The sequence below is a fragment of the Medicago truncatula genome, chromosome 8 (assembly GCF_003473485.1).
Source record: "Medicago truncatula cultivar Jemalong A17 chromosome 8, MtrunA17r5.0-ANR, whole genome shotgun sequence".
Classification (NCBI taxonomy): Eukaryota; Viridiplantae; Streptophyta; class Magnoliopsida; order Fabales; family Fabaceae; genus Medicago; species Medicago truncatula.
Genome location: NC_053049.1, coordinates 24,268,204 through 24,281,205, shown reverse-complemented (window position 1 = coordinate 24,281,205; position 13,002 = coordinate 24,268,204). Strand labels below are relative to the sequence as shown.

Below are 13,002 nucleotides of genomic sequence, written 5' to 3'. Positions count from 1 at the left end.
TCTTCCAAAGGTTAATAAACATAACTTACTAAAGTTATTATTATCTTTCTGTTATTATCATTTTTTTAATAATTTTATTTATCATTTTTTTAATATATGTAAAATGGTCAAATATAATAATTAATATGGGATCAAAGGAGTATATGATATCATTGTAAAATATGATGAAATAACATGTCCAAGTTTGTCAATTCGGTAGTGTAATTTGATTAATTTGACAGTATACAACTTCTCAATTATTGAAATTTCAACGATCAAGAAGGAATGAATTGACAGTTATATTTATATCGATCATATCAGTTAATTTGGACAAATTTTATTCGGATGCGTCAATCCAGACATCAACGCGATAAAGGGTAAAATAAAAAAAATTAAAATACCCATGACCATATCAAGAATGAGAAATTATCCTAAATTTAATAGTTCAACTCACCTACATATTAATGCAATATATTTTTACGCGTACCCACCCGCATAATGAAAAATAGGGCGGGAGTTTACAAAACTTAACTCGCTCCATTTCATTTTAGACGGGTTGATAACAGGGCGGGTTGTCCTATTGTGCCCTCCAAATAATGTCAGGCTGAATTGGTAGCCATGATGTTTATCTTCCTTCCACATATATTTTGCTATTATTAAGAATGAATAAAATTACAAGTAGCATTTTACATAAGAAATTAGAAATTCAGAAAAACTATAACAAACTGCCAAAGTTTTTGTTCAGGACAAAAACGTAACGTGTGTGGTCTTTAAGAAATTCAGAACGACCCATCATTATTTTTTACGTAGTTATATACGAGAAAGAAACCAAACAAGCTCAAAAAACAAACATGGAAAGTGGTGTTGGAACAATGAACCATGAATGCAAAGCAACTTCAACTATCACAATTAAGGGTATTTTGAGTCTTTTAATGGAAAGTGTTGGTGAGAATAATGATGATAACAGCAAGAGAGTTATTTCTCTTGGAATGGGTGACCCTACTCTTTCCACATGCTTCCCTAATGCTAAGGTTGCTGAAGAAGCTGTTGCTGATGCACTTTGCTCTGGAAACTTTCATGGTTATGCTCCTACTGCTGGTCTTCTCCAGGCTAGAAAGTAATGTTTCCCTTTTCCCTTGCCTCTTTCTTTCTTTTCGAACTGTCTGAGGAATGCTAGCATCAATCTCTTTACGATACTTTCTGTTTTATTTGTTGTAATTAAATGGATTTTGCTATTTTAGAAAAAAAGTCTCACTAAATTACACGTGTCCCACGTAGTTTGGTGAGACGTGTATGAATTTCAACTAATAGAAGAGTGTCGTTAAAAGGGTATGTTGCTACTCATTGCTAGCAACAAGTATATTTGAATAGACATCTTGATTATTTGAATGTTTCAAAATCATGTATATCTTTCCACACACAATTTCGATGGTTAATAGATATCAGGTATATTTGAACACTTGAAAACGTTTAAAATTGCGGTTAATTACATTTAGTGGATGATTAATGAGTTGTCACACCTTATTTATCGTATTCTTTAATCATTCACTTAATAGAACGGCGTTAACCATCAAATTATTGTCGAAGTTTTGTTGCCAAATTTTTGTAAAAATATCACTTCTGATTCTAAACGAAGTTACTTTTGATGTTGGTGACAGTGCAATTGCCAAATATCTGTCTGATGACCTCCCTTATGAACTATCGTCTGATGATGTTTTTATAACCTGTGGATGCACACAAGCAATTGATGTTTCAGTGGCGTTGCTTTCTCGCCCTGGTGCAAATATCTTGCTTCCTAGACCAGGCTTTCCAATTTATGAACTTTGTGCTGCATTTAGACAAGTTGAAGTGAGGCATTATGATCTGTTACCAGAAAAAGGCTGGGAGGTTGATTTAGATGCTATCGAAACCCTCGTGGATCAGAACACGGTCGCGTTAGTGATTATAAACCCTGGGAATCCTTGTGGAAATGTATACACTTACCATCATTTGGAGAAGGTTAGTTAGTATAAGTTTGATCAGAACATGTTTGTTTGTTGCTAAAATTTGAGAGCATAAAATTTAACAGGAACAGTTAATAAATGTATTTGTTTGTTATTCGGCATTTTTTAGATTGCAGAAACCGCAAAAAGGCTTGGAACAATTGTGATTGCCGATGAAGTTTATGGTCACCTTGCATTTGGGGATAATCCTTTTGTGCCTATGGGAGTTTTTGGCTCTACTGTTCCTGTTATAACTCTTGGGTCCTTGTCTAAGAGATGGATAGTACCTGGATGGAGGCTTGGTTGGTTTGTGACAAATGATCCATCTGGTACTTTTAGAAAACCAAAGGTTAATTCTCTTTTAATTTCATCCCTCCATGCTACTTTAATCTGTTTAGATAAATAACTTAATTAAACCGCTATAGAATAAGTGTTTATCATATAAGTGCTTATTCGGTTTTCACTTAAGATATAAGTTGTTCTCATAAACTATCATTGAGAGCTTATGGAAATAAGCTCAAAACAGCATGGACATGTCAAAAGCTATTTCCATAAGCTCTCTCAAACAGTCTCACAAGTATTTATGTCAGCACATAAGCTCAAATCAATCAACCCAAAGAGGCACTTTTAGAAAACACTATAGTTGACCATTTATATATGCTTGCGGCTGCTTATACTAAACTTTATCTTGTTCTTCATGCGAAGTTAAAAATCTGACAAATTGTTTCTTGTGCAGGTAGTTGAGCGCATCAAAAAGTATTTTGATCTATTAGGAGGCCCGGCTACCTTTATCCAGGTATCTAATTCTATATTCTCAAGGAGACAAATGGATTCATGTGTTATAATTTCGAAGCTAACTGAAGCAACTAACACAAAAATAGAAAAGAAAGCAAGAAAAGACATTTTCTTTCGGACGATGATAAATAGACCTCTAAGCATGAAACAATGAAACCCTAAAGAACACCATATCAGACTAGATTTATCTCTTAACCAGAAGCATTTTTACTGACAAAATATTCAACTGTGTATAGAGCTCAATACATTAGTCCTTTAAATGCAACATTCATATTTCAGAACTTTGTCTTGTTAAAAAAAATACATATCAGAACTTCGTCCAAAATTTCTCGGAAAGAATTTTCATCTGTTTTTATTCTATTTGATTGATAGCAGTTTTGGTTTGACAGGCGGCAGTTCCTCGCATAATTACACAGACAGAAGAGGTTTTCTTCAGAAAAACCATTGACAAATTGAGGCATACCGCAGATATATGTTGCCAAGAGATGGAAGACATTCCATGCATTTCATTCCCTTGCAAACCACAAGGGTCCATGGCTATGATGGTGAGTGAGAAACTCAGAGTCAGAATTTTATGGAGAACATTAAAAGCAAAAACTCTTTTATTTATTTAATTATTCTTGAATGAAATGCACACAGGTGGAACTAAACCTTTCACTTCTTGAAGATATTAGCGATGATATTGATTTCTGTTTCAAACTTGCAAAGGAGGAATCTGTTATCATTCTTCCAGGTACAATTATGAAAATCTTGCTTATTTTTGTGCGTCTTTTTGTTGAGAGTTTTCATTTACACATTTGGAGAAAAATCCTTCTCTTTACACGTGGCAGAATTTCACACTTCTGTTTTTTCGTAGTTTTTTCCTTGTATTTGTACAATTACACTAGTTCCTTAATAGTAATAATGATAGGAGAATGCTGGTTGGTGCGAAACCAACTCAACGAAATTCGACAAATGCTTGAAAGCCATGCGATGAATGATAATATAGTAACAATATAGCACGCTTGAAATTCGACGAAAGCTTGAAAGCCGTGTATTGTTTTCCACCATCCAATTTCTGTTTCATTGCTTTTCGTGGATTAATGCATTGTCCTATAAAGCACACAGCTCATAATGATAACAAGTACAGATATTTACTAAAATGTATCAGAAAAAAGAAACGAAAAATTGAACATGTCCTTGAATATTTCTCATCCTTCCTTAGGTGCATTACTTATTAGTCTTGGATTGATAACAAACAGAAGTGAAAAATATTTGCAGGAACTGCGGTAGGATTAAAAGATTGGATTCGTATTACTTTTGCAGCCGATCCATCTGCTCTCAGAGATGGTATGCAAAGGATAAAGTCATTCTCTCAAAGACACGCGAGAAAACAGTAAAATCGAACAATGGTGAATAAACAAATTAGGTGTCTGCAAAGCATGTATTATATTTCCTTGGACACTTTCTCATGCTAAAGGTTGCATTCATTTTACTACACTACACAACAATAATGGAAGATTTACTTGTATTTCAATACTGCATACAGTCTCAATAGAAATAAATTGTTTAATTTCATTAAACATTGCAATATCAGATTCAGAGTAAATCCTCTTCGTAGTGAATCTTTATTATTAAAAAATATAAGATTTGTCCAAGATATCATGATAATAAAATCAAAACATGAAACCATCAAAAGACCAATTGTTAAATGATGACAGCAGGCTATGACACAAGATGAGTGGCACACTGCACTAGGACACCATGACTGTAATAGAATCCCAATAATAGAAAGATAAATAAAAAATAGTACTCCCTCCGTCCCTTAATAAGTGACACAGTTGACCCAATTACGCATACCAATGCATAATTTTGAGTTTAAATATCTTGAATAATATATTGGAAAAAATTATGAAAATTTGATATTTTGAAAATACTCATCGAGACGAATCTAACGACATCTTATATGATATTATTTTTCTTTGTATATTAGTAGAAAAATATGGTCAAAGTAAGTTAAGTCAAAATTGCACATTTTCAAAGTAAGTTATGGTCAAAGTAAGTTATTAGTAGAAAATACTCATCGAGACGAATCTAACGACATCTTATATGATATTATTTATCTTTGTATATCAGGGGCCGGGGTTCGAACCCCAGACACCCCACTTCTCCACAATTAAATTGTGTGAGCTCTAGCCACTAGTCTACTTGACAAAAAAAAAAAAAAAAGGATTATCTCCAGAGCTAACTCAGAGGAGGGAATCCAGACCCGTTAAGTAAAACTTATCATATTATCCTAGGCCATACAGGAATTTTCAACCATCATCAGTAAAAAAACGTTAAACCACTTCGATGTTCAGGAAAGAAATATAAGAGGTTTGATTGTTTTATTTAGATTTAGAAAAATAAGTAAAATAAGGGCAAAGCAACAAGAGAGGATTTAAACCTATTGAATGATTTCCGACATGAACTGCTAAGAGAGGAGGGCAAATGGAATGGGTAGGGGGTCATGCAAAATAATGAAAAACTCCCAAGAGATGGCCCCATCTTAGTTAAGATGTTTATCCTTTGTATAATTTTTTTTTTTTAGGTAGCTTAGTGGTTAGAAATTCATTTTTGAATAATTGGAGGTGTCTGGGGTTCGAACCCCGACTCCTGCATATAATAATGCATTGTTCCTGCCAACTGAGTTATGCTCACGGGGACGTATAATCTCTATCAATGACAAATGTTAATAATTAATTTTTTTTCTTCCTATATACAAATTTGAACTAGGATTTCCAATTCCTTACCCCTTACTTCAAACAAGTTAAACTGCATCATTTTATTTTTATTTTCATACTGATATAATGATGTTGGTTGTTGGAATTTTATTTGATAATTTATTTTAAAGTTATTTATTATATTAATTAGTCATTATATTAATTGATATTTTCTGACTAAGTCTTATACACGTTTTTATTATTCCAAATTTAGTGCTTATGAACCGTTTCAAACTCTCAATTTACTTCCCACTTTTTTCGGTTTCAATTATGATGTGTATACATATATACGTTGGTGATAGCATAGTGTGGAAAAAGATACACAGACTCATAGCTTCTTTCTTCTCTTATTCATTTTCACTATCACCTCTAATTATAAAACATTAAGTTCTCTTGAGCAATCCAAATAAGTTGTTCACTATCAGACTCATAGCTATAAGGCCTATCGTCGGATGATCCATTCAAGATGGCGAAATACTCTTAAACCCACTGTATTGCACGCCTCAGTCAAATGCGATCAATTTTCTATTCTATATTTTCCAACACAATACACCAACTCGATAGAATGGAGAGGGAGAGTTACTGTAGCAGATCATTTTCTCTCGACCCAATTTCCAACAAAACTTAATTCTAATTTTTGAATTGAGGATATTTGATACAACTCTTTATTTCTTGTTAAATATGTTTTTGGTCCCTATAAATATACCAACATTTCGTTTTAGTCCCTCTTAAATTTTCATTCAACTTTTAGCCCTGTAAAATTTTCAATCACTACTTTTAGTCCCTATTTTTCAAGTTAATTTTAGTATTTTTTTTTAATTAAATTGTGCATAAATGTGAAGAATAATGTAAAAATATTTCCCAAAAAAATTAGAATTTTTTAACAAAACATAAATTTAATATGAATTTTTAACCATAAAAAATATAAAAATTCATATTAAATTCATGTTTTGTTAAAGAATTTTAATTTTTTTTGGAGAGATTCTTATAATATTATACATTTTTGTGCAAAATTTTATTTAAAAATATGAATTCTACATATGATTTTACTTTAAAAGATTGACTAAAATTAAAGATAGAAAATTTTTGGGGGCTAAAAGTTGAAGGAAAATTTTAAAGGAAATAAAACAAAAAATTATATATTTATAGGGACCAAAAACATATTTAATCCTAAAATAAGTAAACATTATTAGTCCAATTTTTGAACTGAGGATATTTGATACAACTCTTTATTTCTTAAAATAAATAAACATCTTCATTATTGACCAAATTTTCATCAAAGCTTGATTCCAATTTTTAAACTGAGAATATGTGATACAACTCTTTATTTCTTAAAATAAAGGGTTAATTATGTTTTTGGTCCCTATAAATAGGCGTGTTTTCAACATTAGTCCCAACTTAAATTTTATTAAATTTTTGATCCCCATCGTTTTTTTCCGTTAGCAAAATAGGTCCTCGCTGTTAATTGTTGCTGATTGAGCAAACGGTGAAGCATACGTGGATGCCACATCTGACTTTTTTTTGTTGGGTTAAATATGTTTTTAGTCCCTATAAAATTGAGACATTTTAAGTTTAGTCCTTACTTAATTTTCATAATTGTTTTAGTCCTTACAAAAATATTATGCACCAGTATTAGTTTCTGCTCAATTCAAATTTGTTTAATTTATGTTTAAACTCTTAAGTTTTTTAACAATTTTTTGTAGACGTGTTAAGAACATTACTAAAAGTTCCTCCGCAAAAAATTATCGCAAAATTTGATTTATATGTCCAGATTTTATTACTTTTATCTTTAACTTTTATCGTTTTCAAAAATTCATATTTAATTCGTTTCATTTTAAAAAATTCTAAATTTTAGTAATTGAACCTTTCATAATGTTCTAAATTTGTCTCAAAAAAATCGTTCAAAAATTTAAGAGTTTAAGGATAATTAAACAAACTTTGTTTTGGCAGGGACTAAAATTAGAATTAATTTTTTTTTTGTAGGGACTAAAAAACCTACTAAAATATGATAGTATTTTCATCATGAAAAGATATTTTTGACTAGTAATTATTTAAAAAAAAAACTATCAATTCGGAAACAAAATCACTCATGCCCGACAATTCAAGAGAAGTCATTGATAAAGATAGTGAAAATCGTGAATATTTTTGGCATTGGGATAGCCATTTCGCCCATTTCGTCAAGATAAAGAAGACGTAGTTTATCATAACTAATTCTTGCAAAGAAAAAAAGGGTAGAGCCAATAAATCTATGAAATGTTATTTGTAAAACGGCCCCGTTGAGCCCAATATCACTTATAGAACCAATTCCTATAATTATGAAACCCATATGAGATACCGAAAAATAAACTATTCTTTTTTTTTTTTTTAAATTACGTTGACCAAAAGATGTTGAATCGGCATAGATTATTTGAATAGAACCTAATATCATTAACCAGGGGAAAAATATTGAATGAGTGTGGGAAAATAATTCCATATTAATTCGAAACAACTCATGCTCCCATTTCATGCAAAACTAGTGTCAGTATACAAAAGTTTAAGCATAAATTGAACAAATTTGAATTGAGCAGGGACTAATACTGAGTGCATAGTATTTTTGTAAGGACTAAAACAACTATTAAAATTAAGTAAGGACTAAACTTAAAATGCCTCAATTTTACAGGGACTAAAAACATATTTAACCAAAAAAAAGTGAGATGTGGCATCCGTGTGTGCTTCACCGTTTGCTCAATCAGCAACAATTAACAGCGAGGACCTATTTTGCTAACGGAAAAAAACGTTAGGAACCAAAAATTTAATAAAATTTAAGTAGGGACTAATGTTGGAAACACGCCTATTTATAGGGACCTAAAACATAATTAATCCTAAAATAAATAAACATCATCACTATTGATTAAATCATTAAATTTGTCTCTGTCTTTTAAAGTCATTCTCAAATTAGTCTTTGACTCTATTAATATTTCAAAATAGTCCTTATCTTTGTCAAAAGTTTTTCAATTAGGTCCCTTTCTTTATACTTTTGTCACTTGACGAAAAACCTAATTGAGAATTTTTTGACAAAGATAGTGACTATTTTGAAATATTAATAGAGACAAAGACTAATTTAAGAATTACTTACAAATACGGAAACCAATTTGGTGGTTTACTTCTTCATTATTATAGTTTTGAATTAAATAAAGAATATAAACACAATTAAAGACATTATAAGACCCATTTGACACTTTTTTTTCCCCTTTTTATAAGACTCATTTGCTATTTCCAATTACATCAACTATTTCTTTACTTACATACTCCTATTTATTATACATTTTTTTCTTCAATGAATAATAAATAACATGTTGAAAACATAAATTAACTCTATCTCTTAAATGATAAAATTGGAAAAATAATAATGATTACAAACAACTTTAATACAAATATCAACTTTCTTAATTCCCATGATTTTGCCAAAGGGGTCTTATGTGTGTTTGTTTGAAGTTATATTTGTTGATTCCTGAGAATAAAATAATAGAAATATATATATATATATATATATATATATATATATATATATGCCTATGTTTGTTACAAGTTTACTAAATTTTATTCCCGGGTATAAAATGTTTGTGGGAATATAAATATTTTTCCAAAGAAAATGGTGGAAATAAAGTTCTCGTGGAGATGAGAATAAATTCATATGTAGTTACCTATTATAATCCGTATTTTTATGGTTCCTAGGAATATTATAAAGTTAACCAAACATATTTTTTTTTAAATACCTTAAAATAAAATTCTCATCTTTATATTCCAAAAAATGTTATTCTAGTAATAAATTTGATAAACTAAAAACAAACACACGGGACGGAGTTAGTAACATTTATACACAAAAGTTATAGTAACGGATGTGTCTATTTATTTTAGGAAATAAAAAGTGTTTAAATAAGTTATGGGTGTACACAAATAATTTTCTTATTCGATATCCCCACACTACCATATACACCAAACACAAATTACTTGAGCGAACTAAATTAATTTGCACTCTTGTAGTGTTTACCTCATTTCATGAAATTTGAAAGAAGTTACCGATGAAATTGCTTTTTTAACATATGTTTTTTCTTAAAAATACCTGGAAAATACGTAAATATCTTTAGCGGTAGTTAACTACCATTGAAAAACCTGGTGGTAGTTAATTATTGTTGGTTCAACGGTAGTTAACTACCATTGCGATCATTACCTAGATGCAGTGCAGACCCACACTCATACCTTCCAGTGGCGGAGCCATGAATTTTATAGAGTCTAGGTAAAAATTGCACATTTTCTGCAGATAACTTTATAGACTTCCCATATAATGTTACTTCCTTCATGTGGATAATTGCACATTTCCTACGATATACCTTTCCTGCGAATCCTAAAATCATAAGGAAACAATTACCCACGAAGGTATTACATTTACCTGGGAACCTAAATCCTTGGCAAAATTCGCAGGAAACGTGTTTCATGCGAAATTTACACCCAAATCCGCAGGAAAAGCAAGAGGTTCTAGTAATGGTTAGGCTTGCTACAAAGAAAGTAGAAGCTGAGCCTGGACTAATGCCTATGCTAGCTGGGGGGTGGCTCCGCCCCTGATAGCTCCTATTCATCCATCAACCTTTCATTACCATACCTAAAAAAACTCTCAAAGATAATTTTTTCCCCAAATCTTGGTTTCAAATCATTGGAGAAAGATTGCTAGAAGGTTTCTACACACATTTGACATCAAGAAACAAGTAATGCATCTTTTAACCCTAAGGTGGAGTTGAATATGCGATATACATATTTTTAATAATATGATTATAAGGTTTTTTTTTAACCAAAAAAGAGTAGCCGCAAAGAAGTGCTACCTCAAAATATATCATATAATGAAAGAGAGAAAAGTACAAAAAGGAGGGGGACTAGAGTCAAAACCTCCTAGCAATTTACAAAACGAAAATTAGGCATACCATTTCTATCTTAACCAAACATACTACCAATGAAACTAGGCATCTCTAACCAAATAGTAAGACCTTGTATGCCTAAACCAAAAGAAGCAAGCTTATCTGCACATTTATTACCCTCTCTATAAGTATGAGAAATGATATAATTCATTTGCTTAAGAGCAATAATGCAATTCTTCCATCTATTTCGTAGAGCACGGGGAATCAAGGAAACCTTCTTAGATGCCAGGAGTACTAGGTATGAGTCAGTTTCAAGCCATAAATTTCTCCATCCTCTTTGACTGGCTAACTCTATTGCCCTCATCACTGCTGATAACTCAGCATGGAAAGCATTATCATCACCTAGATTTTCAGCAAAGCAAGCTATAAACATTGAATCAGAGTTTCTAAAGATACCTCCACAAGAAGATGTGGATGAGGTTGCAGAACCATCAGTGTTGCACTTTAACCAACCTGTAATTGGAGGTGACCAGATGACTTCCCTAATGATAGGGGCTTTTGGAGGTCTAACTCTAACATTAAACTTCTTGATGATGATCAGATCTCTGATAGATGAGTTGGAAGTTTTTGACGTATTGTTACCTGAAAGAGCAACTGCAGCAATAATACTATTAATGGCAAGCCTCCAGTTTGGGATGAGTGATGAGTCAATAATTAGTAGTTTTAATATAATATTTGAGTCCGTTTTATTTAGATTTGATTTTGTTTTATTTAAATATTATTTCCTTTTAGAACTATTTTACTTCAATTGCAAGTTATTATATTTCAGGAACGAATATTTGATAGATTGAGTCTTGGAGCAAAAGAAAGAGGATTATGAGCTGATTCGGGATGAAAATACGAAAATATGGGACAAAATTATGTCACCCCCAAGTTAGAGACTTGGCACGGCCTGTGCCACCAGCAACACGGCCGTGCCAGCCTTTAGGATACTCTTTTGATGCTTCTGCTTCAAAGACAAGCTATCTATTTAGTTTATTTCTGACCTAAAAGTCCATGGTTTCTTGTGGAACATTCTAGTGATGTATTACTCAGGTTTTAAGTCATTGTAAACTATAAATAGAGTAGCTAGCTATCACAACAATTCATCTTTTGTTCTTGGAATTCAATAGTGACAATTGTCTTTCTTAATAAAAGTTATTTCTTTATTTCTTTGTTATTTATTTTATGTTCTTCTTCTTCTCTTCTATGTCTACGATGAACATGAGTGAGTAGACTCTTCTTGTCTTGAGATTTTTGGATAAGTCTAATGACGTAATCCTAATCAAACTAAACCATAAACCCTAATTTTATATAAATCTACTTTCTAATCTAATTTCACCGTTTTTATAATGAATTAACAATTACCAAACTCATAAAGCGAATGCGGAGGGTTAGTAATTGTTAATTCATCATCTAAAATATCAATTTATAAAGCGAACGCGGGGCTTTGATATTGGAACAAGTGAAATTAGACAAGGGTTGCGAAACATGAGAATAGTCTAGCAAACCTTGAGACATATAAAGTTTCTTTCTTCAAGGATTCTAATAACAATCAACCATGAGAATAAGCGTGGTTTCTAGAGGAACACACTCACTGACTTCGAGAGAAGCTTTGATACGCTTAAGAGAAACTTGTCTTTAGAAAGTATGTCAAATATAAAGTTAAGGTTTAGGGTTTGTTTGCGAAGGATTCGTTATTATGATAAACCAATAATCCCAAGGCTCTTTTTATTATTATTTTCTTCCGTTAAAAATCAAACTTTTTCAACTGAACTTTCTTCTAATCATCTTCTAAAATTTAGTTAAATTGAACAACTCCCTGTCAGAACGATACTCTATTTTTACTACTTCGGTAGAACCGTGCACTTGCAGTTTTATCCAATCAATGAGTTGGTGGAGGAGATAAAGGTATTGTCGTGGCGGTGGAGTCTAACTCGTCTTAAAATTCTGACGTCTCTTTACTATGAATGGTGTTGGAACCCGAGGGAGTGCTTCCGAAGATAGACGAAGGGGTGTGCGATTGTTGTCTTGGAATTAACATTAGTTGTCTGCTGCTGTTTGTTTTGCTGGTTCTGGAAGGTGTTTGGCTGCGGTTTTGCTGCTAAAACCTCTACATCAGGCCGACGTCTGTAGTGTTGTGTAGTTTTGCGGTTTCCTTTTGGGGTTGGACAGGCGTTGTTTGATGTTAGAGGCACTTCTGTTTTTGTTTGGTTGGGTTTTTGGCTTATTTTGTGCTTTTCTCGTGCTTAGTCGCGGTTTTTGGTGTATTGTTTTCTTTCATTGCGTTCTAAGGTGTGTCTTACACCTAGTTCTGCTTAATAAAGTTTAGTCGTTTCGAAAAAATATTTGCGACAAGCAAATGTGGTGACACATGCCTTTACCTGAAACACAATCATATGATCCTTCAACTATGGCAAGTGGTGGAAAAAGGAAGAAATTGAAAGTGGTTAAGAATAAAGAGACAAACAATTATATTATTGAACTTAAAGAGCAAATGAAAGTGGTTGCAGAGGCACTCAGAGAAGGAAATGTTGCAATATGGGAAGAAAATGAAATAATGAGAGAATGTCGTAA

At 32.0% G+C, this 13,002-nt stretch overlaps 1 protein-coding gene across 2 annotated transcripts; it reads left to right on the top strand.

The window, feature by feature from the left end:
* The first annotated feature begins 508 nt into the window (after positions 1-508).
* Positions 509-11,244, top strand: LOC11406369 (probable aminotransferase TAT2). Of its 2 annotated transcripts, none has more exons than XM_024773327.2 (7): positions 509-1,096; positions 1,638-1,977; positions 2,092-2,310; positions 2,698-2,757; positions 3,146-3,301; positions 3,396-3,489; positions 11,216-11,244. In XM_024773327.2, exons 1-7 carry the CDS (start codon positions 831-833, stop codon positions 11,227-11,229), a joined length of 1,149 nt encoding a protein of 382 aa, XP_024629095.1. In that variant the 5' UTR covers positions 509-830; the 3' UTR covers positions 11,230-11,244. The 2 variants fall into 2 exon arrangements, with proteins under 2 accessions (XP_024629095.1, XP_003628555.1); XM_003628507.4 differs by lacking the exon at positions 11,216-11,244 and adding an exon at positions 4,017-4,318.
* The last annotated feature ends 1,758 nt before the right edge of the window (positions 11,245-13,002 follow it).